The sequence below is a fragment of the Hemitrygon akajei genome, chromosome 17 (genome assembly GCF_048418815.1).
Source record: "Hemitrygon akajei chromosome 17, sHemAka1.3, whole genome shotgun sequence".
NCBI lineage: Eukaryota > Metazoa > Chordata > Chondrichthyes > Myliobatiformes > Dasyatidae > Hemitrygon > Hemitrygon akajei.
Genome location: NC_133140.1, coordinates 3,787,275 through 3,810,400, shown reverse-complemented (window position 1 = coordinate 3,810,400; position 23,126 = coordinate 3,787,275). Strand labels below are relative to the sequence as shown.

At 43.0% G+C, this 23,126-nt stretch overlaps 1 protein-coding gene across 3 annotated transcripts in view; it reads left to right on the top strand.

Moving 5' to 3' along the window:
- ciapin1 (cytokine induced apoptosis inhibitor 1) overlaps positions 1–7,811 on the top strand; it is a 57,231-nt gene extending 49,420 nt beyond the window's left edge. For all 3 annotated transcript variants that reach the window (XM_073069585.1, XM_073069583.1, XM_073069584.1), the window contains exons 8-9: positions 897–978; positions 7,465–7,811. In XM_073069585.1, the coding sequence (XP_072925686.1) occupies positions 897–978; positions 7,465–7,575 (193 nt within the window). In that variant the 3' untranslated portion in view covers positions 7,576–7,811. The remainder of the gene's footprint in view (positions 1–896; positions 979–7,464) is intronic.
- The last annotated feature ends 15,315 nt before the right edge of the window (positions 7,812–23,126 follow it).

Genomic DNA, 23,126 nt, shown 5'->3' with positions numbered 1-23,126 from the left:
TGAAGTATATTTTGGAATGTCAAATATAGTAGGACATATACAGTCAATAGTTTAGCACCAAGAAATGTTGATGAACCTAGAGACAGAGGATTCTGTCCATTGTTTCTTGAAAGTAGCAACACAGGTCAATAGAAAGATGAAGAAAGCATATGCCTTGCATACCTTCATAGATCAGAGCACAGGATATAATTATTGGGGCATTATGTTGAAACTTTACAAAACACTAGTTAGGCCTGACTTGAAGTTTTGCCTTCAGTTCTACTCATTGCACTATAGGGAAGGTGTGATTGAGTTGGAGAGAGCGCAGAAGAGATTAATAAAGATGTTCCGTGGATTGGAGGGCTGCAGTTATGGAGAGAGATTGAGTAGGCAGTGTTTGTTTTTCGGCTGGAGCAAACGAGGCTAAGGACTGACCTGCTGGAGGTATGCATGAGAAGCATAGACAGGGCAGATGGTCAGAATCTTCCCATAGTAGTTTTAAAAACAAGAGGATATGGGTTCAGGGTAAGAGGAGGAGTTTTTAAGAGGATATGAGGGTAAGAGGAGGTGGTTGAATCAGATACAATCACTACATTTAAGTGGCATTTAGACAGTTATTTAAATAAACAAGGCATAGAAGGATATGGACAACTGTAGATGGACCTAAAAAGTCAGCATGAACATGGTGAACTGAAGCATTTCCTTCTGTGCTGCACAACTCTGACTCTACCCTCAACACATAGTCTTCGAATATTTGATGGTCCTTCCCTATACAGCTACCCATGTTCCCACTCCCAATATATTCTCTATATGGTCACTGGACATGTACTGGAGCCTTCCGCTATTACCCTGCTGTAGCAAGTCTTGTTAGAGCAAAGGAGCCTGTATGTACACTGTGTAACTTGCTCTTTTTTCAGCACGTGTGGCCTCGCAGAGGAGTTAGGAGGGAAAGAACCCAAAGATGTGAAGACTTTCCAGGTGAAGTCGGCGTGTGGAAGTGTGAGTTTCACCAAGTTATCTAAAGAGATGGCAGGAGCTTGAACTAGTGCCCAAGCCTTCCCTCTGAAGTATTAAGAAACGAGAATCAATCCTGCCCCCAATCTTGTTCTGTGCTTATCCCTTCAAATACTGTAATATTAGTGTTTTCCATGAAATGTCCCAGAAATAGGTGCATCAAGAATAAGGATGGAGGGGAGGAAAATTACCTAAAAACTAATCTTGGAGGGTGCAATGAGGAGAATTGATAGAGCTGTCATGCATTTAGATTTCCAGTGCCACCTAAAAGCTGGTGCACAAGATATGTGCTGACACTACTTGGGGAAAGTGTGTTAGAGGTTGATGATTTATCACACAGAAGACAGAGAGAATAAATAGAGACTGAAGGGACTGCTGTCATTAGAATTTGGAACAATACACAATCTGGTGGAGCAACTCAGTGAGGCAAGCAGGATCTACGGAGACAAAGGAATAGTCAGTGATTCAGAACAAGATCCACTCACTGAGGTCCTGCAGCAGTTTACTTTTCATTACTGGTGGAATAAACAGGTCTTTTCCCAGCTGGTGGAAGTGACAATTGATGGCCCCCCATTATTCACTGTCTCATGCACATTTCCTGTTGGAAATATCATGTTCGCATCCACTCTATTTGGGCCTTTCAATGTTCAGTAGATTTTACTGAGACCTCCCCTTCATTCTTTAAGCTCCACCGAGTACAAGCCCAGAGCCATCAAATGCTATTCATATGTTAACCCTTTCATTCCAAGAATCATTCTCGTGAATGTCCTGTAGACCCGCTCCAATGCCACCAGATCTTTTAGATAGGGGCCCAAAACTTCTCGCAATACACAGTGCAGTCTGATCAATGTCTTATAAATCCTCAGCATCACATGATTGATCTTATATTCTAGTCCTGAAATGAATGGTAACACTGAATTTGCCTTCCTTACCACCAACTCAACCTGTAAATTAACCTTTAGAGAATCCTGCACAAAGACTTCCAAGTCCTTTTGCATCTCTGATGTTTAAATGTTCTCCCCGTTTAGAAAATAGTCCTTGCCTTTATTCCTTCTACTAAAGTGCATAATCATATACTTCCTTACACAATATTCCATCTGCCACTTCTTTTCCCATTCTCCCAATCTTTCCAAGTCCTTCTGCAGACTCCCTGTTTCCTCAACACTACCTGCCCCGCCACCTATCATTGTATCATCTGCAAAGCTGGCCACAGCCATCAATTCCGCTATCCATATTGGTGACATATAACATGAAAAGAAGCAGTTCCAGTACCAACACCTGCAGAACACTACTTGTAACCGGCATCCAACCAAAATATGCCCCCTTTATTCCAACTCTTTGCCTCCTGCCAATCAATCTATCTTATATCCATGCTGGTATCTTTCCTGTAATTACATGGGCTCTTATTTTGTACATGTGCAGCACCTTCTCAAAGACCTTGTGAAAATCCAAGTAAATAACATCCACTGACTCGCCTTTATTATTTCCTCAAAGAATTCCAATAGATTTGTCAGGCGAGATTTCCCCTCAAAATAACCATGCTGACTTCAGCCTATTTTTTTCACGTACCTCCAAGTACCCCAAAATCTCATTCTTAATAATGGACTCCCAATATTTCACCACCTCTAAAGGGTAACTGGCGCATAATCTCCCTTCTTTTTGCCTCTCTCCCTTCGTAAAGAGCAGTGATATTTGCAATTTTCCAGTCCTCTGGAACCATTCCAGAATCTATTAATTCTTGGAAGATCATTACCAATTATCATTACCAATGATAATTTCTAATTGTTCCCAAAGTTGTCCTTATGTCTCTTCCTCTGTATGGTCTTGCTACTCTTATTAATTGAATTGATTTTGTTTCTTACATACTACCCATATATGAGGAGTAAAAATCTTTACGTTGCCATCTAAATGTGCAATGTGCAATCATAGTAATTTATAATAAATAGAACAGTCAATGTAATATAGAGTACGCTCAAGTCAGTGTTAGTTCATCAGTATGATGGCGTGGTGGAAGAAGCTGTCCCGGAGCCTGTTGGTCCTGGCTTTTATGTTACGGTACTGTTTCCCAAATGGTAGCAGCTGGAATAGAGTGTGGTTGGGATGGCTTGGGTTCCCAGTGATCCTACAGGCCCTTTTTACACACCTGTCCTTGTAAATGTCCTGAATCGTGGGAAGTTCACAGCTACAGATGCACTGGGCAGTCCGCACCACTCTGCAGAGACTTGTGATTAAGGGAGGAATGGTTCCCATCCCAGGCAGTGATGCAGCCAGTCAGGATGCTCTCAGTTGTGTCACTGTAGAAAGTTAAACGTTGAAACATAGAAAACCTACAGTACAATACAGGCCCTTCGGCCCACAAGGTTGTGCCGAACATATCCCTACCCTAGAAATTACCAGGCTTACCTACAGCCCATGTACCTTTTCTAAGTTCCATGTACCTATCCAAAAGTCTCTTAAAAGATCCGCCTCCACCTCCTTTGCTGGCAGCCCATTCCACGCACTCACCACTCTCTGAGTAAAAAGCTTAACCCTGACATCTCCTCTGTACCTACTCTCCAGCACCTTAAACCTGTGTCCTCTTGTGGCAACCATTTCAGCCCCGGGAAAAAGCCTCCGACTATCCACACGATCAACGCCTCGCAACATCTTACACATCTCTATCAGGTCACCTCTCATCTTACATTGCTCCAAGGAGAAAAGGCCGAGTTCACTCAACCTATCCTCATAAGACATGCTCCCCAATCCAGGCAACGTCCTTGTAAATCTCCTCTGCACCCTTTCTATGGCTTCCACATCCTTCCTGTAGTAAGGTGACCAAAACTGAGCACAGTACTCCAAGTGGGGTCTGACCAGGGTCCTATATAGCTGCAACATTACCTCTTGGCTCCTAAATTCAATTCCACGATGATGAAGGCCAATACACCATATGCCTTCTTAACCACTGAGTCAACCTGCGCAGCTGCTTTGAGTGTCCTATGGACTCAGACCCCAAGATCCCTCTGATCCTCCACACTGCCAAGAGTCTTACCATTAATACTATATTCTGCCATCATATTTGACCTACCAAAATGAACCACTTCACACTTACCTGGGTTGAATTCCATCTACCACTTCTCAGCCCAGTTTTGCATCCTATCAATGTCCCACTGTACCACTGACAGCCCTCCACACTATCCACACATCCAACCTTAGTGTCATCAGCAAACTTACTAACCCATCCCTCCACTTCCTCATCCAGGTCATTTATAAAAATCACGAAGAGTAAGGGTCTCAGAACAGATCCCTGAGGCACTCCACTGGTGACAAACCTCCATGCAGAATATGACCCGTCTACAACCACTCTTTGCCTTCTGTGGGCAAGCCAGTTCTGGATCCACAAAGCAATGTCCCCTTGGATCTCATGCCTCCTTACTTTCTCAATAAGCCTTGCATTGGGTACCCTATCAAATGCCTTGCTGAAATCTATATACACTACGTCTACTGCTCTTCCTTCATCAATGTGTTTAGTCACATCCTCAAAAAATTCAATCAGCCTCATAAGGCGCGACCTGCCCTTGACAAAGCCGTGCTCACTATTCCTAATCATATTATACCTCTCCAAATGTTTATAAAAACTGCTTCTCAGGATCTTCTCCATCAACTTACCCACCACTGAGGTAAGACTCACTGGTCTGTAATTTCCTGGTCTATCTCTACTCCCATTCTTGAATAAAGGAACAACATTTGCAACTCTCTAATCCTCTGGAACCTCTCCCATCCGTATTGACGATGCAAAGATCATCGCCGGAGGCTCAGCAATCTCCTCCCTCACCTCCCACAGTAGCTTGGGATACATCTTATCCAGGCCCGGTGACTTATCCAACTTGATGCTTTCCAAAAGCTCCAGGACATCCTCTTTCTTAACATCTACATGCTCAAGCTTTTGAATCTGCTGCAAGTCATTACCACAATCACCAAGAGCTTTTTCCATTGTGAATACTGAAGTAAAGTATTCATTAAGTACCTCTGCTATTTCCTCTGGTTCCATACACACTTTCCCACCGTCACATTTGATAGGTCCTATTCTTTCACGGCTATCCTCCTGCTCTTCACATACTTGTAGAATGCCTTGGGGTTTTCCTTAATCCTGCCCGCCAAGGCCTTTTCATGGCCCCTTCTGGCTCTCCTAATTTCCTTCTTAAGCTCCTTCCTGTTAGCCTTATAATCTTCTAGATCTCTAACATTACCTAGTTCTCTGAACCTTCTGTAAGCTTTTCTTCTTGACAAAATTTATTACAGCCTTTGTACACCACAGTTCCTGCACCCTACCATAACTTCGCTGTCTTATTGGAATGTACCTATGCAGAACTTCACACAAATATTCCATGAACATTTGCCACATTTCTTCAGTACTTTTCCTCGAGAACATCTGTTTCCAACTTAAGTTTCCAATTTCCTGCCTGCTAGCCTCATAATTCCCCTTACTCCAATTAAATGCTTTTCTAACTTGTCTGTTCCTATCTCTCTCCAATGCTATGGTAAAGGAGATAGAATTATGATCACTATCTCCAAAATGCTCTCCCACTGAGAGATCTGACACCTGACCAGGTTCATTTCCCAATACCAAATCCAGTACAGTCTCTCCTCTTGTAGGCTTATCTACATATTGTGTCAAGAAACCTTCCTGAACACACCTAACAAACTCCACCCCATCTAAACCCCTTGCTGTAGGGAGATGCCAATCTATATTTGGGAAATTATAATCTCCCATCATGACAATTCGTATTATTACACCTTTCCAGGATCTGTTTTCCTATCTGCTCCTTGATATCCCTGTTACTATTGGGCGACCTATAAAAAACACCCAGTAAAGTTATTTACCCCTTCCTGTTCCTAATCTCCACCCACAGAGACTCCGTAGACAATCCTTCCATGACGTCCATCTTTTCTGCAGCCTTAACACTATATCTGATCAACAGTGCCACGGACCCACCTCTTTTGCCTCCGTTCCTGTCCTTTCTAAAACATATAAAACCCAGCACATGAAGTAACCATTCCTGTCCCTGAGCCATCCAAGTATCTGTAATGGCCATCACATCACATCTCCAAGTACTGATCCACGCTCTAAGCTCATTCGCTTTGTTCACAACATTCCTTGCGTTAAAATAGAGACATCTCAAATCTTCGGTCTGAACGTGTCCCTTCTCTATCACCTGCCTATCCTCCCTCACGCTGTCTCCTATCTTTCTCTGTTTGAGAGCCAGATGCCTCTTCCCCAGTCTCTACAGTTTGGCATCTGGGAACATTTCTATCACATACAAACCTTTGATTTCTGTCCACACAAGCAGTCCTCACATGACCTTTATCCTCCTCCACCTCACCATCTGCTTTAACACTCTGGTTCCCCTCCCCCTGCAAATCTAGTTTAAACCTCTTGGAGCAGCACTAGCTAACCTACCCGCAAGGATGTTGGTCCCCTTCCAGTTCATGTGCAAACCATCCCGTCGGAGCAGGTCCCATAAGTTCTTAGGATTTTGGGGGCCCATACCAAACTTCCTCAACCGTCTGAGATGAAAGAGGTGTTGTTGTGCCTTTTTCACCACACAGCTAGTGTGTACAGACCACGTGAGGTACTTGGTGATGTGGATGCCGAGGAACTTGAAGCTGTTTACCCTCTCAACCGCAGATCCATTGATGTCAATAAGGGTTAGCCCGTCTCCATTCCTCTTGTCATCCGCAACCAGCTCTTTTGTTTTTGCAACATTGAGAGAGAAGTTGTTTTCTTGACACTACTGTGTCAGAGAGATAACTTCTTCTCTGTAGGCCACCTCGTTATTGTTTGAGATAAGGCCAATCAATGTAGTGTCCTCGGCAAATTTAATTAGCAGATTGGAACTGTGTGTATGTAGGGAGTAAAGGAGGAGGCTCAGTACGCAGCCTTGAGAGGCTTCTGTATTGAAAGTCAGAGGGTTGGAGATGAGAGAGTCCACTCATACAACCTTCTGGCAATCTGACAGGAAGTCCAGGATCCAGCTGCACAAGGCAGGGTCAAGGCCAAAGTCTCTGAGCTTATCAAGCCTGGATGGAACCATGGCATTGAATGCTGAACTGTAGTCCAAGAACAGCATTCTCACATAAGCATCCTTCTCCAGATGTATAAGGATGGTATGTAGAGCATTGGCTATTGCGTCATCTGTTGATCAGTTGTGTCGTTTGGCGAATTGTAGGGGGTCCAGTTTGGACGGTAGCAAGTTGCAGATGTAATCCTTGACCAGCCTTTCAAAGCAGTTGCTTATTATTGAGGTGAGTGCGACAGGATGCCATTTGTTACTTCGGTCTTTTTTTGGTACAGCGATAATGGTGGATAATTTGAAGCAAGAGGGCACTCTACACTGGGAGAGCTGCCTGAGGGCCTCACTGCATGCGGCTTTCTTTGCATACACTGTCTATTAGGAAAGAGGAGAGCTCTAACATTGTTACTTGATTTTGCAGTGTTATCTGGGCGATGCATTTCGATGTGCGAGTTGTCCATACATGGGGATGCCTGCATTCAAGCCTGGTGAACAAATTCTGCTGTCAAACAAGACTCTCAGTGATGCCTGACGTTTTCAAAGAAGGCTTTGATGGATCCGTTGCTGAATGTCTACCCATCAGGGTGAATCTGTTCCGTCCATCAGAACTGTCGGGTTTTGTTCTCACCTCAACCAAATCAGTGAAGCTTTGGACTTGATGCAGTCAGACAGAAATTATTGTCTCACTGCGAGTAGATTAGGTTTATTGTGATCTTAATTTGGGGGTTTATTGGGGTGGGGAAATAAATGGTCTGTTCTTCTGCTGGAGGAGAGAATGTGAATGCCTCGCTAGTTCCACCACTTGTCTCCCATGACAAAGGAATCGGCATGATGTTTCCACAATTTAGGTTTAAAGATTAGCTTTATTTGTCTCACGTACATTGAAAAATACAGTGAAATGTGTCATTTTGTGTCAATGACCAACATAGTCCGGGGATTGTGGTGGGAAGCCAGCAAATGTCGCCTGGCTTCCAACGACAACATAGCATGCCTGCAACTCACTAATTTTAACCATATGTCTTTGGGAACATGGGAGAAAACTGGAGCACCTGAAGGAAACACACGCAGTCACAGGGAGAATGTACAAACTTCTTATAGACAGTTGTGGGAATTGAACTCCAATCTTTCAGTTGGTGCTGTAGTAGCATTATGCTAACTACTGTGCTACTGTACCACCCATTCCCTCCTGGTCTATGACATGATTTTCTCCAAAGTATTTGCTATGAATATGCTCAGCACTTTGTTCACCATGTATGCTACTGAGAATTTATCAGTTTCACTTTTGCCTGATCTTCCACTCTGAAGGGTCTGAGTCTGATCACTGCACCCCTCATCCCAATAACAGAAGCTACACTGGCACAACAGCTGCTTGAAATTCATGAAACAATCACCACATTTCGTTTTGAAGGGAGAATTTGTACAGACAGGGTTGGAGGGATTCAGTCACACCTCTTGACTCTTGCAACTTGTATAACACACACAAAATGCTGGAGGAACTCAGCAGGCCAGGTATCACCTATGGAAAAAGAGTTAACGTTTCGGGCCGAAACTCTTTGGCAGGACTGGAGAAAAAATGCTGAGGAGTAGGTTTGAAAGGTGGGGGGAGGGAAGAGAGAAATGCCAGGTGATAGGTGAAACTGGAGGGGGAGGGATGAAGCAAAGTTTGAGAATTTGGTGTTCATGCCGTTAGGTTGAAGGCTACCTAAATGGAGTATAAGGCGTTGTTCCTGCAACTTATCCCAACAGTGGAAGAGGCCATGGATGGACACATCAGAATGGGAAGTGGAATTAAAATGGGTGGCCACTGGGGGATCCTCCTTGTTCTAGCAGATGGAGAGTAGATGCTCGGCAAAGCAGTCTTCCTGTCTATGTTGAGACTCACCGATATACAACAGGCCTCACCAGGAACACCAGACACAGTATATGACCGCAACAGACCCATAGATGAAGTGTTGCCTCACCTGGAAGGACCGTTTGGGGCCCTGAATGGTAGTGAGGGAGGAGGTGCAGGGGCAGGTGTAGTACTTTCTCTAGTTTGTGACTTGCAACTAGTAGTTGGTTTGGCCCAGGAACAAGATGGAACTCGAATAAGAATTCTATGAATGTTTCAGTCAAATATCTCCTATTTTGTTAATAAAATGAACAGTCTTTGGAAGTGTGGGCTCTGGACTTTGGCCAATCAAGGTCTAGCTAAAACACTGGCTCACATTTAACAACTACTGCATGACTTCCTCACAATTGTTGTAATTCCCTTTAAGTGCTGGCTCAAGACCAGCAGGAATTAGAATGAAGGTGACCCTCAGTTTTTGTTTCACGTTAAACACAATGTTAATCCAGAAACACTCCTCATTTATCTTCACCAACAAAAGGACGTGGAGGATAGTAAATGGCTATTTTGATAGGATGGGCTGGAACGAGTCTGCAAAGGTTTTGGAACATATAATGGTAGAGAAAGTCCGCCCAGTGTACAATGAAATCTGTCCCAGAATGTTATAATAATGATAGCTGAGGCCCTGATGGAGATTTTTGCAGCTTTTATAGCCAGAAATGAGGGAGCAGAAGACTGAAGGGTGAGCTTTATTTAAGAAGGATAACAGGAATAACTCGGGCATTTAGCCAGTGAGCTACGTCTCAGTGGTTGGATTATTATGGAAGAAAGTTCTAAAGGACAGGAGTTAAGTACATTTGGAAAGATAGGACTGACCAGGGTTAGTCAGTGTGGCTTTGTGTATGAGAAATCCCATCTCACTTATTTGATAGAATATATGGGGTGGCAGGGTGGAGATACATTTCTACAAAAGGCATTCCTTCCCTCTGCTAGCCAGCAGGTCACTGTTGAGCAAAGTATAGCACCTGTTTAACTGTGCTCCCCCCCCCCCCCCCCCCAAATCATGTGAAGCCATGGGAGCAAGTAGTGGATGGTCATATTAGCAGCTGGTACATTATCAGAAGTCTTGGTTGTGCAACCAATTACACAGGCAGACAATCTCTGAAGAGTATTGATAATGGCTGGGGCCATCTGTCTTATAAAGGTACTATCCAGAAGAAGGTAATGGCAAACAACTTCTGTACAAAAATTTGCTAAGAACAATCATGGTCATGGAAAGATCATGATCACTTATGTCATATGACATTGCACATAACAAACGAACAACATTGAAGACAGGATGTTAAATATGTGGAGTTCAGCAAGGTCCTGCATGTTCGGCTCATCCAGAAAGTTAAGGCACACAAGGTCTAAGGTGAGCCAGCAAATTGAATCTAGGATTAGCTTAGTGATAAGAGGCAGAGTATATTGGAAGGATGCCATCCTGTCTGGAAATCTGTGAGCAATGGTCCCTCACCGGGATCAGTGCTAAGACTCTTGTTTGGATGTAAAACAAGAAAATGGTGTGAGTGTGAGGAAGCTACAGCTAGGTATCGATCAGTTGGGCAGAGCATTGATACATATCTTTGTGGGCAGATTTGCTAGAGTCGTTTAAGAGAGATTAAACTAATTTGGCGGGGGATGGGAACTGGAGTGTTAGTACTGAGGATGAGGTAGTTGGTTTACAAACTGCTAGCAAGGAGAGGCTGATGATTGGGCAAAATTGCAATCAGCAGGATGAGTTGCAATGTAGAAGGCAGACAAAAAGGATGAATACAGGACAAAAGAATGTGCAGTGTATGGAATAAGATAGATGAACTTGTAGCAGTTACAGATGGGCGTGTATGATGTGGGCACTGAACTGTGGCTGAAAGATTATAGCAGGGGGGTTAAGGTCCAAGGATACACATTGTATAGAAAGGACAGGCAGTTAGGCAGTGGGAGTGGTGTGGCTTTGTTAGTTAAAAAAATGAAATCAAATCATTAGAAGTGACATAAGGTTGGAAGATGTTAAATCATTATGGGTGGAGCTAGGGAACTGCAAGGATAAAAAGACCTTGATGGGAGTTGTATACCCGAGCAATAGTAAGAATGTAGTCTAATAATATAACGTGAGCTAGAAATTGGGGATTTCAATTTCAGGTAGATTGGGAAAATGAGGTTGGTGCTAGATCACAAGAAGGGGAATTTCTAACATGCCTACAAGATGGCTTTTTAGAGCAGCTCATGGTTGAACCCACTAGGGGATCAACTATTCGGGATTGGGTGTTGTGCAATGAAATGTAATTGATTAGAGAGCATAAGGTAAATGATCCCTTAGGGGCAAGTGATCATAATATGATAGAACTCACCTGGCGATTTGAGAAGACGCTAAAGACATGTATCAGTATTACAGCGGAGTAAAAGGAACATGAGGGAAGAGCTGGCCAAGACTGAGTGGAAAAAGACACTGGCAGACAGCAATGGTTGGAACTTCTGGAAGGAATTTGGAAAGCTCAGGATATATACATCTCAAAGAGGAAGAAGTATTCTGAAGGCAAGATGGCACAACTGTGACTGACAAGAAGTCAAAGTGAACACAAAAACCAAAAAGAAGGCATATAATAACAAAAATTAGTGGGAAGCTTTAAAAATAACACAATAGAGGGAGCAACTACAAAAGGCACATGATAAAATATGCTGTAATTGGCATGTTTTCCTCAAGGGAAACTGTTGCTAACAAATCTGTTGGAATATTTAAAGAAGTAACAAGCAGGATAAACAAAAGGGAATGGGTAGATGCTGTGCACCTGGATTTTCAGGAGATCTTTGACAAAGTGCCACACATGGGCTGAGCCCATGGTATTATTGGAAAGATATTAGCATGGATAAAGTAGTGGCTGAATGGCAGGAGGCAAAGAGTGGGAATAAAGGGAGCTTTATAAAGCACTGGTGAGGCCTCACTTGGAGTACTGTGAGCCATTTTGGGCCCCTTATCTAAGAAAGGATGTGCTGACATTGAACAGCATTCAAAGGAGGTTCACGGAAATGATTCTGGGATTGAAAGCTTGTCATATGAACAGCATTTGATTGCTCTGGGCCTGTACTCACTGCAATTTATAAGAATGAGTGGTGACCTCATTGAAACCTATTGAATGCTGAGATGCGTTGATAGGATGGAGAGTTTGTTTCCTATGGTGGGAGAGTCTAAGACCAGAGGGTACAGCCTCAGAAAAGAGAGGCACCTTTTTAGAATGGAGATGAAGAGGAATTTCTTTAGTCAGAGAGTGGTGAATCTGTAGAATTCTTTGCCACCGATGGCTGTAGAGGCCAAATCATTTGATTGGAGTATGGTGCAGGTGCAGTAGGAGCATTCCCGCATAAGTCTGGTGAAGAACTCTAGTAACCCAGTCTCCATAAAAGAGGGGTACTGTCTAGTGGAATGGTCATCATCGATGTGGTCTGAGTCAGACTAGTAAGGCTTTGGCTTAAGAGCAAGTAGAGGCAAGGTAAGTAGGTAAATTCATTCCTTATTTCTGTTTTCCTTTCTCTTATATAACTCTTGAGAGAAAAGGGGGTATGTCTACAGGGCCAGTGTTCTGTACTGGGTATCAGAAGTGGGATTTCTGGGAGAATACCAGCTTCCCCAGTGGCCACATCTGTGCCAGGTTGATCGATATGCAGCTCCTTAAAGACCATATTATGGAATTGGAGCTGCAGCTCGGTGACCTTTGGCTTGTTAGGAAGTGAAGAGGTGATAGACAGGAGCTACAGGGTGGTAGTCACTCCAAGGCTACAGGAGACAGATAAATGGGTGACTTTAAGGGGAGGGAAGGGAGAACATCAGATAGGGGAGAGCACCTCTGTGGCTGTCCCCTTCAACATCAAGTACTCCATTTTGAATGCTGTTTGTTGGGGGGGGGTGTGATCTGCCTGGGGGAAGCATCAGTGGCTATGCTCTGGCACTGAGTCTGGCTCTGTTACTCAGAAGGGTAGGAAACTGAAGAGGATGGTGGAACTAATAGGGCACTTTATAGTTAGGGGGACAAATGGGTGATTCTGCGGATGTGATAAAGAAACATGGATGGTAGTTTGCCTCCTAGGTGCCAGGGTCTGCAATGTTATCCTGAAAAGAGGTAGAAAAAGGGAGGAGATCCTGAAAACAGAATACACGGAGTTAGGAAAAAAGCTGAGGAGCAGGATCTCATGTGTAGTAATCTCAGAAATGCTGTATATGCCACGTGACAGTAAGGATAGGATGAGGTGGCAGATAAATGTGTAGCTGAATAATTGGAGCGGGGGCAGGGATTCTGATTTCTGGATAATTGGGACCTCTGCTGGGGCAGGTGTGACCTGTACAAAAGGGATAGGCTAAATTTGAGGGGGACCAATATACTTGTGGGCAGGTTTACAGGAGCTGTTGAGAATGGTTTAAACTAATATGGCAGGGGACACATGCAAAATGCTGGAGGAACTCAGCAGGCCAGGCAGCATCTATAGAAAAGAGACAGCTAAGGGTCTCGGCCTAAAATGTTGACTGTACTTTCCATTGATGCTGCCTGCCTGTTGAGTTCCTCCAGCATTTTGTGTGTGTTGCTTGGATTTCCAGCATCTGCAGATTTTCTCTTGTTTGTAGTATGGCAGGGGAATAGGAACCAGTATGACAGAGCACAGGATAAGCCAGCAGGTTTGTAAGTAGATCAGAATCAGGTTTATTATCACCAGCATGTGACATGAAATTTGTTGATTTAGCAGCAGCAGTTCAATGCAATACATAATCTAGCAAAGAGAGCAAAAATAATAATAATAAATAAAATAAAACATCATAATAAATGAACAAGTAACTCAATTACATATATTGAATAGATTATTAAAAATGTGCAAAAACAGAAATACCGTATTAAAAAAGTGAGTTAGTGTCCAAAGCTTCAAAGTCTATTCAGGAATCGGATGGCAGAGGGGAATAAACTGTTCCTGAATTGCTGAGTGTGTGCCTTCAGGCTTCTGTATCTCCTACCTGATGGTAACAGTGAGAAAAGAGCGTGCCCTGGGTGCCAGAGGTCTTTAATAATGGACGCTGCCTTTTTGAGACACTGCTCTCTAAAGATGTCCTGGGTACTTTGTAGGCTAGTGCCCAAGATGGAGCTGACTAGATTTATAACCTTCTGCAGCTTCTTTTGGTCCTGTGCAGTAGCCCCTCCATACCAGACAGTGATGCAGCCTGTCAGAATGCTGTCCACTGTACAACTATAGAAGTTTTTGAGTGTATTTGTTGACAGAACATAGAACAATACAGCACAGTACAGGCCCTTTGGCCCACAATGTTGTGCCGACCCTTAAACCCTGCCTCCCATATAACCCCTCCCCACCTTAAATTCCTCCATATACCTGTATAGTAGTCTCTTAAATTTCAATAGTGTATCTGCCTCCACCACTGACTCAGGCAGTGCATTCCACGCACCAACCACTCTCTGAGTAAACAACCTTCCTCTAATATCCCCCTTGAACTTTCATCCCCTTACCTTAAAGCCATGTCCTCTTGCTTTGAGCAGTGGTGCCCTGGGGAAGAGGCACAAGCTGTCCACTCTATCTATTCCTCTTAATATCTTGTATACCTCTATCACATCTCCTCTCATCCTCCTTCTCTCCAAAGAGTAAAGCCCCAGCTCCTTTGATCTCTGATCATAATCCATACTCTATAAACCAGGCGGCATCCTGGTAAATCTCCTCTGTACCCTTTCCAATGCTTTCACATCCTTCTTATAGTGAGGCGACCAGAACTGGAACAGTACTCCAAGGATGGCCTAACCAGAGTTTTATAGAGCTGCATCATTACCCCACGACTCTTAAACTCTATCCTTCAACTTATGAAAGCTAACACCCCATAAGCTTTCTTAACTATCCTATCTACCTGTGAGGCAACTTTCAGGGATCTGTAGACTTGAACCCTCAGATCCCTCTGCTCCTCCGTACTTCCAAGTATCCTGCCATTTACTTTGTACTCTGCCTTGAAGTTTGTCCTTCCAAAGTGTACCACCTCACACTTGTCTGGGTTGAACTCCATCTGCCACTTCTCAGTCCACTTCTGCAAATTGCTTACCAAATCGCTTCAAACTCCTAATGAAGTATAGCCGCTGTCTTGCCTTTCTTTATAACTGCATCAATGTGTTGGGACCAGGTTAGATCTTCAGAGATCTTGACACCCAGGAACTTGAAGTTGCTCACTCTCTCCACTTCTGATCCCTCTTTGAGGATTGGTATGTGTTCCTTCGTCTTATCCTTCCTGAAGTCCACAATCAGCTCTGTTGTCTTACTGACATTAAGTGCCAGGTTGTTGCTGCAGCACCATTCCACTAGTTGGCATATCTCACCCCTGTACACCCTCTTGTCACTAGCTGAGATTCTACCACAATGGTTGTATCATCAGCAAATTTGTAGATGGTGTTTGAGCTATGTCTAGCCACACAGTCACATGTATACAGAGTAGAGCAGTGGGCTAAGCACACACCCCTGAGGTGCGCCAATGTTGATCATCAGCGAAGACGATATGTTATCACCAATCTGCACAGATTGTAGTCTTCCGGTTAGGAAGTCGAGGATCCAATTACAGAGGGAGGTACAATGGCCCAGGTTCTGCAACTTCTCAATCAGGATTGTGGGAATGATGGTATTAAATGCTGAGCTATAGTCGATGAACAGCATTCTGACATAGGTGTTTGTGTAACATGAATGCTACGTTCATGGGGGGACAAGCCAATGATTGGGTACAAATGCAGACAGAGCAAAGTGTTAAATTGTACCACAGAGGCAAAATTCAAAAAAGGTGAAGAATGCAGGACTGGATGTGCAGTATTTAAGTGTACCTAGCATTCACAATGAGATGGACGAACTTGTGGCGCAATTAGAGATTGGTATGTATCAATGAGTCGTGACTGAAAGAGGGTCATAGTGGAGAGCTTAACGTCAAAGGACATTCTTTGTATCAAAAGGAGAGGCAGGAAGGCATAGGCAGTGGTTTGGCATTATTGGTAAGAGATGGAATTACATTTTTAGAAAGAGATGACATATGGTTGGAGAATGTTGAATCTTTGTGGGTGGAGTTAAGAAACTGAAAGGGTAGAAAAATCATGATGGGAATCATATAGGCCTCCAAATAGTAGTCCAGGTGTGGGGTGGAGATTGAAAAGGGAGCTGGAAAAGGCATGTGATAAGAGTAATGTCACAAATGTAATGGGGGAGTTCAATATGCAAAAGGATTTGGAAAATCAGATTGGTTTTGGATCGCAAGAGAGGGAATTTGCTGAATACCTTTGAGATTGCTTTTTAGAGCAGTCTGTTCTTGAGCCTACTCAGGGAAAGGCTACCTTACATTGAGTGTTGTGTAATAACCCAGATCTTGTTAGTCATCTTAACATAAAGGAACCCTTAGAAGACAGTGATCATAATATGATTGAATTCATACTGCAATTTGAGAGGGAGAAGCATATGTCACAGGTATCAGTATCGCAATGAAATAAAAGGAATTACAGAAGCATGAGAGAAGAGCTTGCCCAGGTGGAATGGAGAAGAATACAGGCTGGGATGACAGTAGATCAGAGGTGGCTGAAGTTTCTGGGAATAGTTCACAAGGTAGATGTGTCCCACAGAAGAAGTTGTCTCAAATGGCAGGGATAGGCAGCTGTGGCTGACAAGTGAGGTTAAGGACTGCATAATAGCCAATGAAAGGGCATAAAAGGTGACAAAAATAAGTGAGAAGTTGGATGATTGGGAAGCTTTTAAAATCCAATAAAAGGCAACTAAAAAGCTATAAGAAGGGCAAAATATGAGGGCAAACTAGTCAATAATATAAAGTAGGATACTCAAAGTTTTTCTCAGTTATGCAAAGAGTAAAAGGGAGGTGAGAGTTGATATTGGACCACTGGAAAATTATGCTGGTGAGGTAAAAAGGGTGGGGGGAACAAAGAAATGGCTTTGCATCAGTCTTCTCTGTGCAAGACACTTGTAATGTGCCAGAGGTCTGTGAGTGTCAGGGAGCAGGAGTGAGTGCCATTGCAATTACAAAGGGAAAAACTGCAAGGCAAACTGACAGGTCTTAAAATGGATAAGTCACCTGGACCAGATGGACTACATCCCAGAGTCCTGAAAGAGCTTGCTGAAGAGATAACAGATGCATTGGTCATGATCTTTCAAGAAGTACTTGATTGTGGCATGGTTCCGGAGGACTGGAAGATTTCAAATGTCATTCCATTCTTTAAGAAGGGAGGAAGGCAAAAGAAAGCAAATTATAGGCCAGTTAGCCAAACCTCAGTGGTTGGGAAAGTGTTGGAATCTAATATTAAGGATGATGTTTCAGGGTACTTAGAAACTATTGATAAAATAATTCAAAGTCAGCTTGATTTCTGTAAAGGGAAATCTTGTCTGACAAATCTGTTAGAGTTCTTCAAGGAAGTAACAAGCAGGGTGGACAAAGGAGAGACAGTGGAGGTCATTTACTTGGATTTTCAGAAGGCATTTGATGAGGTGTCACACATGAGGCTGCTTAAGATAAAGTACATTAGCATTACAGGAAAAATACTGTCATATATAGAGGGATGGCTGACAGGCAGGAGGCAGCAAGTGGGAATGAAGGGGGGTTTTTCTGGTAGGCTGCCAGTGGCTAGTAGAGTTCCTCTGGTGTCAATATTGGGACAGCTACTTTTCTCATTGTTTGTCGGTGATTTAGATAATCGAAATGCTGGCTTTGTGGCAAAGTTTACGGATGATACAAAAATAACTGGAAGTGTAGGTAGTGCTGAGGAAGTAATGCGATTGCAGCTGGACAGACAAGTTGGAAGATTGGGCAAAAAGTGGTAGATGGAATATAGTATTGGGAAATGTATCATAATACATTTTGGTAAAAGAAGCAATAGTGCAGGATAAAATCTAAATGGGGAGAATATTCAAGCATTAGAGGTGCAGAGGGAATTAGGAGTCCTCTTACAAGACTCCCAGAAGGTTAATTTACAGGTTGAGTCTGTGGTAAAAAAAATGAAAATGCAATGTTGGCATTAATTTCTAGGGGAATAGAATATAAAAGCAAGGAGATAATGCTAAGGCTTTATAAGACACTAGTCAGGCCACACAGATTATCAACAGTTTTGGGTCTCATATCTCAGAAAGGATGTGTTGTTATTGGAGAGAGTCCACAGGTGGTTCATGAGAATGATTCTGCGAATGAATGGGGTTAACATATGAGGAGCGTTTGGCAGCTGTGGGCCTGTGCTAACTAGAACTTTGAAGAACGCAGGGGGGATCTCATTGAAATCTACTGAATGTCAAAAGGACTAGATAAGATGGATGTGGAGAGGATGTTTCCTATGGTGGGGGTATCCAGCACTAGAAGGCACAGCCTCAGACTTGATGAGTGACTTTTTAGAACAGAGATAAGGAGGGATCTTTTTAGTCGGAGAGTTGTGAATCTGTGCAATGCTCTGCCACAGACTGTGGAGGCCAAATCCGTGGGTATATTTAAAGCAGAAGTTGATAGTTTCCCGATCGGTCAGGGCATCAAAGGGTATGTCGAGAAGGCAGGTGGGGTTGGGCGGGATCCAGAACAGTCATGATGGAATGAAGGAATGAAGGAGCAGGTTCAATGGCCTGAATGGCCTTTCTATGTTTTATGGTCTTATGTTCTATATTTAAGGCAGAGGTTGATATATTATTGGTTAGTCAGGGCATGTAGGGATACAGGGAGAAGGTAGGAGATTGGAGCCGAGAGGGAAAATGGATCAGCCATGATGAAATGGTGAAGAACACTCCATGGGCTAAGTTGCCTAACTCTGCTCCAATATCATATGATCTTATTTTTTGAAGCCAGGTAGAAGTAGGACACTGAAGATCGTTGTTAAACAGAGGAACCCAGGGATCTTTCCATCGTTCCTTGAAAGTGTTGACATTGTCAAAAGAATGGTGAAGAAGGCATATGGCATGCTTGCCTTCATAGGTCATGGCGCAGAACTTATGTATTGAGACATTTTGTTACAACACTATTGAATATTACTTTAACTACTCTGGAATGCTGTGTGCAATGCTGGTCACCACACTTTTGAGCGAGTGCAGAGGAAATTCACCATCATGCTCTCTGGAATTGAGAATATTAGTTATAGGAAAGGATTTGGATTGATTAGGTTTGTTTTCTGTGGCATCAAAGAGACTTAAGGATTGAAAGAAGTGTCTACGATTATGGAAGGCACAAATAGGGTAAATGGTCTCTTTAGCCCTATGGTAGTGGTATCAACAACAAGAGTTAGAATCAGATTAATTTATTAATCATGTGTACATTGAAACATACAGTGAAATGTGTCATTTGAGTTTACAATGGCCACATCCAAGGATGTGCCGGGGCAGCCTGCAACGGCAGGTTTAAACAAACAAGTAAACACAAAAAACACAAATTCTGAAGATTTTGGAAATTTAAAGCTACACACACAAAATGAAAATGAAAAGAAAGAAAATCTCCTGGAGAAACTCAATGGATTGAGCAGCATTTGTGTGTCAGAGGAATTGTGGATGTTTGGGGTCAGGGTCGTGCATCAGGTCTGAAAATGGAGAGGAAGGTAACCAGTATAAATATGATAGGGGAAAGGTGAGGGGCTGTTAAATAACTGGTGGTCCGAGAATCAATGAAGGCTGATGGGCAGAAAGAGCCTGGAGAGGGAGAGGTAAAGTTTTCAGATAGGTGAGGAGAAGAAGATTTAAAAATGATCTGAGGGGTAAAGCTTTTTAAACAGAATTTGATTTGTTGCTCACTGCCAGAGATGATGATGGGATCAGGTATATTATCTCATTCAAGTGACATTTTGCCACATAAATAGGCAAGGTATAGAATGATACTGTCTTGTGCAGATAAGTGGGATAGTTGCAGATAGATTTAGAAGGCTAGCATAGACAGAAGATGTTTTAAAGTTTTGCTCTTTAGTCTGAGCAGTGGGATTGTAGTTGTAACAGTGCTATGTTTCCCCTACTGAATATGAGAGATCAGAGAGACTTCAGGTGCCCCTACAGAGGTGGAAAAGGTGTGCTGCTGCATGAAGTAACTGGAGATAGAGTAGGATGCTCTCAGGATCATCCTAAAAACTAAGAGTATCGTAGATAGGAGTTTTAGTGAAGTGGTTATACCGAAGATATCAGTGCAAAGTAGTTGGGTAACCACAAGTAAATGAAAAGTGAAGAGGCAGAGGCTGCTGGATTTCCCCATGGCCATTCTCTAAGGAAATAAGTATGTTGCTTTGGATACTGTTGTGTGTGGGGTGGTGATGAACTTCAGGAAAAGGTAGCAGCAGCAGCTAGGTCTGTTGTACCTGGACTGGTTTTAAGGTTCGGCAGAGAAGGATAGAGGCAGAAAGGATTATAGTAATGTGAGACTCAGCAGTTAGGGGGATAGACTGGAGATTTGGCGACCGCAGTGGGACTCCACCTGGTGCGAGGATCCAGGATGTCATGGAGCAGTGGCAGAATATTCTGAGAGGGAGGGTAAGCAGCCAGAATGGCACAAATGACATGGATAAAAAAGGAAAGAGGTTCTGCAGATTGAATACAGAGAGCTAGGGAAGAAGTCAAAAAGCAGAACTTCTAGAGTCTGATGTTGGCCATGGTGGATTTAAAATATGGAAGAAAGTATTGAACTCAAATGGGTTAAGGACAGTGGAAGCAGGCAGATCAATTGTCTTTGTTACTACCATGTGTTTGGAGATGGAGGCTGCCATTTTGTGAACTGTTTTACATCCTCCATTTTGTCAGATGGAGTTGGTTTGCTTTCTGTGTTTTAAAGTGATGTTTCAGGTAATCTGCTGGACTGGAGATCATTTCCAAATAAGAAGTTGTTTGTGAGGTGCCCTGTGATATGCAGGTTTGTGATTGTTGGGGTTGGTGCCTGCCTGGAGTGATTCGACCTGGTTACCGAAGAGAACAAACAGCCATAAATTACTGAATCACTTGCTGGAAAGAGGGCTGGAATGGATGCTGGCCTGGTGCAGAGCCAATAAAAAGTGTAAAAGTTAATCAGATAACTTACAGCCAATGACACTGGAATGCAATGTTTGTATTGGTAAGGAACGAGTATAAAAGTGGACACTTTGTGTGTGCTATCAGGGATAACTCTCTAAAGAGACCCACCATTGCAAGGAAGAGCCCCCGTGCCAGGGGGTGCGTGAAGAAAGGATTGATAACCTGGCCAAAAGAGATCCCCTATTTCACTGTCGTAAATTGTAAAAGTGGTCTGAGTGAGTATTGGTACAGAGGGAACAGTAGAATTCATGTTCTAAACTGTTGGCCTGGTGTCATAGTTACATTGTTGTTTGTACACAGACAATAAAGTACAAGCTTTGATTAATTATGAGTTGTTCAGTGAATTCCCTAACCTAGTTCCACAGACAGTCAACACAGATGTACTTGAGAGTCAGAACAGGAGGATGTAGCAGATTAACGCAGGTTGAAGAGTTGTACAGTCAACAAGTATTCAGTATTTTTGGACTATTTAGATCTCTACTAGGGGATTGGTGACTTGTACAAGAGGGTCAGGTTGCAGCTGAACTGAAGAGGAACCAATATCCTGGCAGACAAATTTGCGAGTGGTGCAGGGAGTATTTAAAGTAGATTTTCGGTGGGGGGAGGTGCTTGAGGAATCCAAAGCAGCAGAGAAGCAAATGAAAGCCTGAAATGTGATAAAGAAGTCAACAATGGGATGTTGAATATACAAGACAAAACAGTGTGGCAAGGAGTGAGCAAAGACTGTGGAGGGCTGACAAGTAATGCAGATGAACTTTGGGCGTGGATAGCTATGTGGGACTGGGATATTAGAGAAACATGGCCAGGAGAGGGACAGGACTGGCAGCTTAATGTCCCAGGGTATGGTTGCTATAGATGGAGTGAAGAGAGATGGGTGGTTACATTTTTTCATGGCAGCATGACAGCAGTAGTTAGAAATACCATCACAGAAGAATGATCTGCTGAGGATTTATGAGAAATAAGAATGGGATTGTTGACTGGTTGTGATTGTACTATAGGTCTGCAAATATTCAACAGGAATTAGAGAACAAGTATGCTGGCAGATTGTGGAGAGTTGCAAGAATAACATGATTATCAAGGTAGGGAATTTTAATTTTCCTAATGTAACCCTCAGGCTCGCCCAGCCTACATTCATCAAGGAAAAAACAACCTTTGGGCCCGCCAAATTGAGAAATCACATTTGTGTGGATGCTGTGTAATGTACCATCCAGTTACAAACCCACAACGCAAAATATCAGAAAGTACACCATATGCAATTAAATGATAGAACTTTATGAATCTTAATCTGAATATAGGGTTAGTAATGAAAATTTTAAAAAGGCCCAATTCAAGGAAAAGTCAAAAGTGCACGTTGGAACTCACTCAGTCGTCATTCTTCCAACATCGACCTCCTCCGAGCGTTGCTAACATTCGGACCCTCAGACCCCAGTCCACTCTGTCCGGTGATCTACCAGCTGTCTCCACACGTGTCTTCTCTCTTCATCCCTCCTCAACAAAAAGACTGCGAGAAACATCCTTCCAGATTCACGAGACAGAGCAACAATCTCTGATTGGCTAACATGCATACCACAGTCCTGTTATCTCCAGCCATAACCCAAACATTGCTGCTACAGAGAAACCATTACCTCAGCAATGAACATTACAGGGAAGCCATTACATCAGCCTTAGCAGTGAAACATTACAAAGAAGCCATTACCTTAGCAGTGAATCCTTACAGCGCGTTACACTATAATAGACTGGGACTGCAATTATTGCTAATAAATTTACCTGGATGGGATTATGAACTGTGCTAAGGAAAGTTTCCTCAGGCAATATATAGAAGACATTACGAGGCAGAAGGTAAAGTGCAACCTGCTCTTGGTTAATAGGACAGCGCAGGTGTCTTGAGCTGTCAGTGGGATCACTTAGGGACTAGTGACCATATTTCTATTAGTTTTAAATTATCATGAGAAGAGATAAATCTGTAACATAGGTTCAAATTCTAAATTTGGGTAAAGTGAATCTTGAAGGTACTAGACAAAAGCTTGCAAAGATTGACATACACACAATATGTTGGAGAACCTCAGAAGGTGCTCTCGGCCTGAAACGTTGATTCTTTATTCCTCTACATAGATGCTGCCTGACCTACTGACTTCCTCCAATATTTTGTGTGTGTTACACTGGATTTCCAGAATTTGCAGAATCTCTGGTGA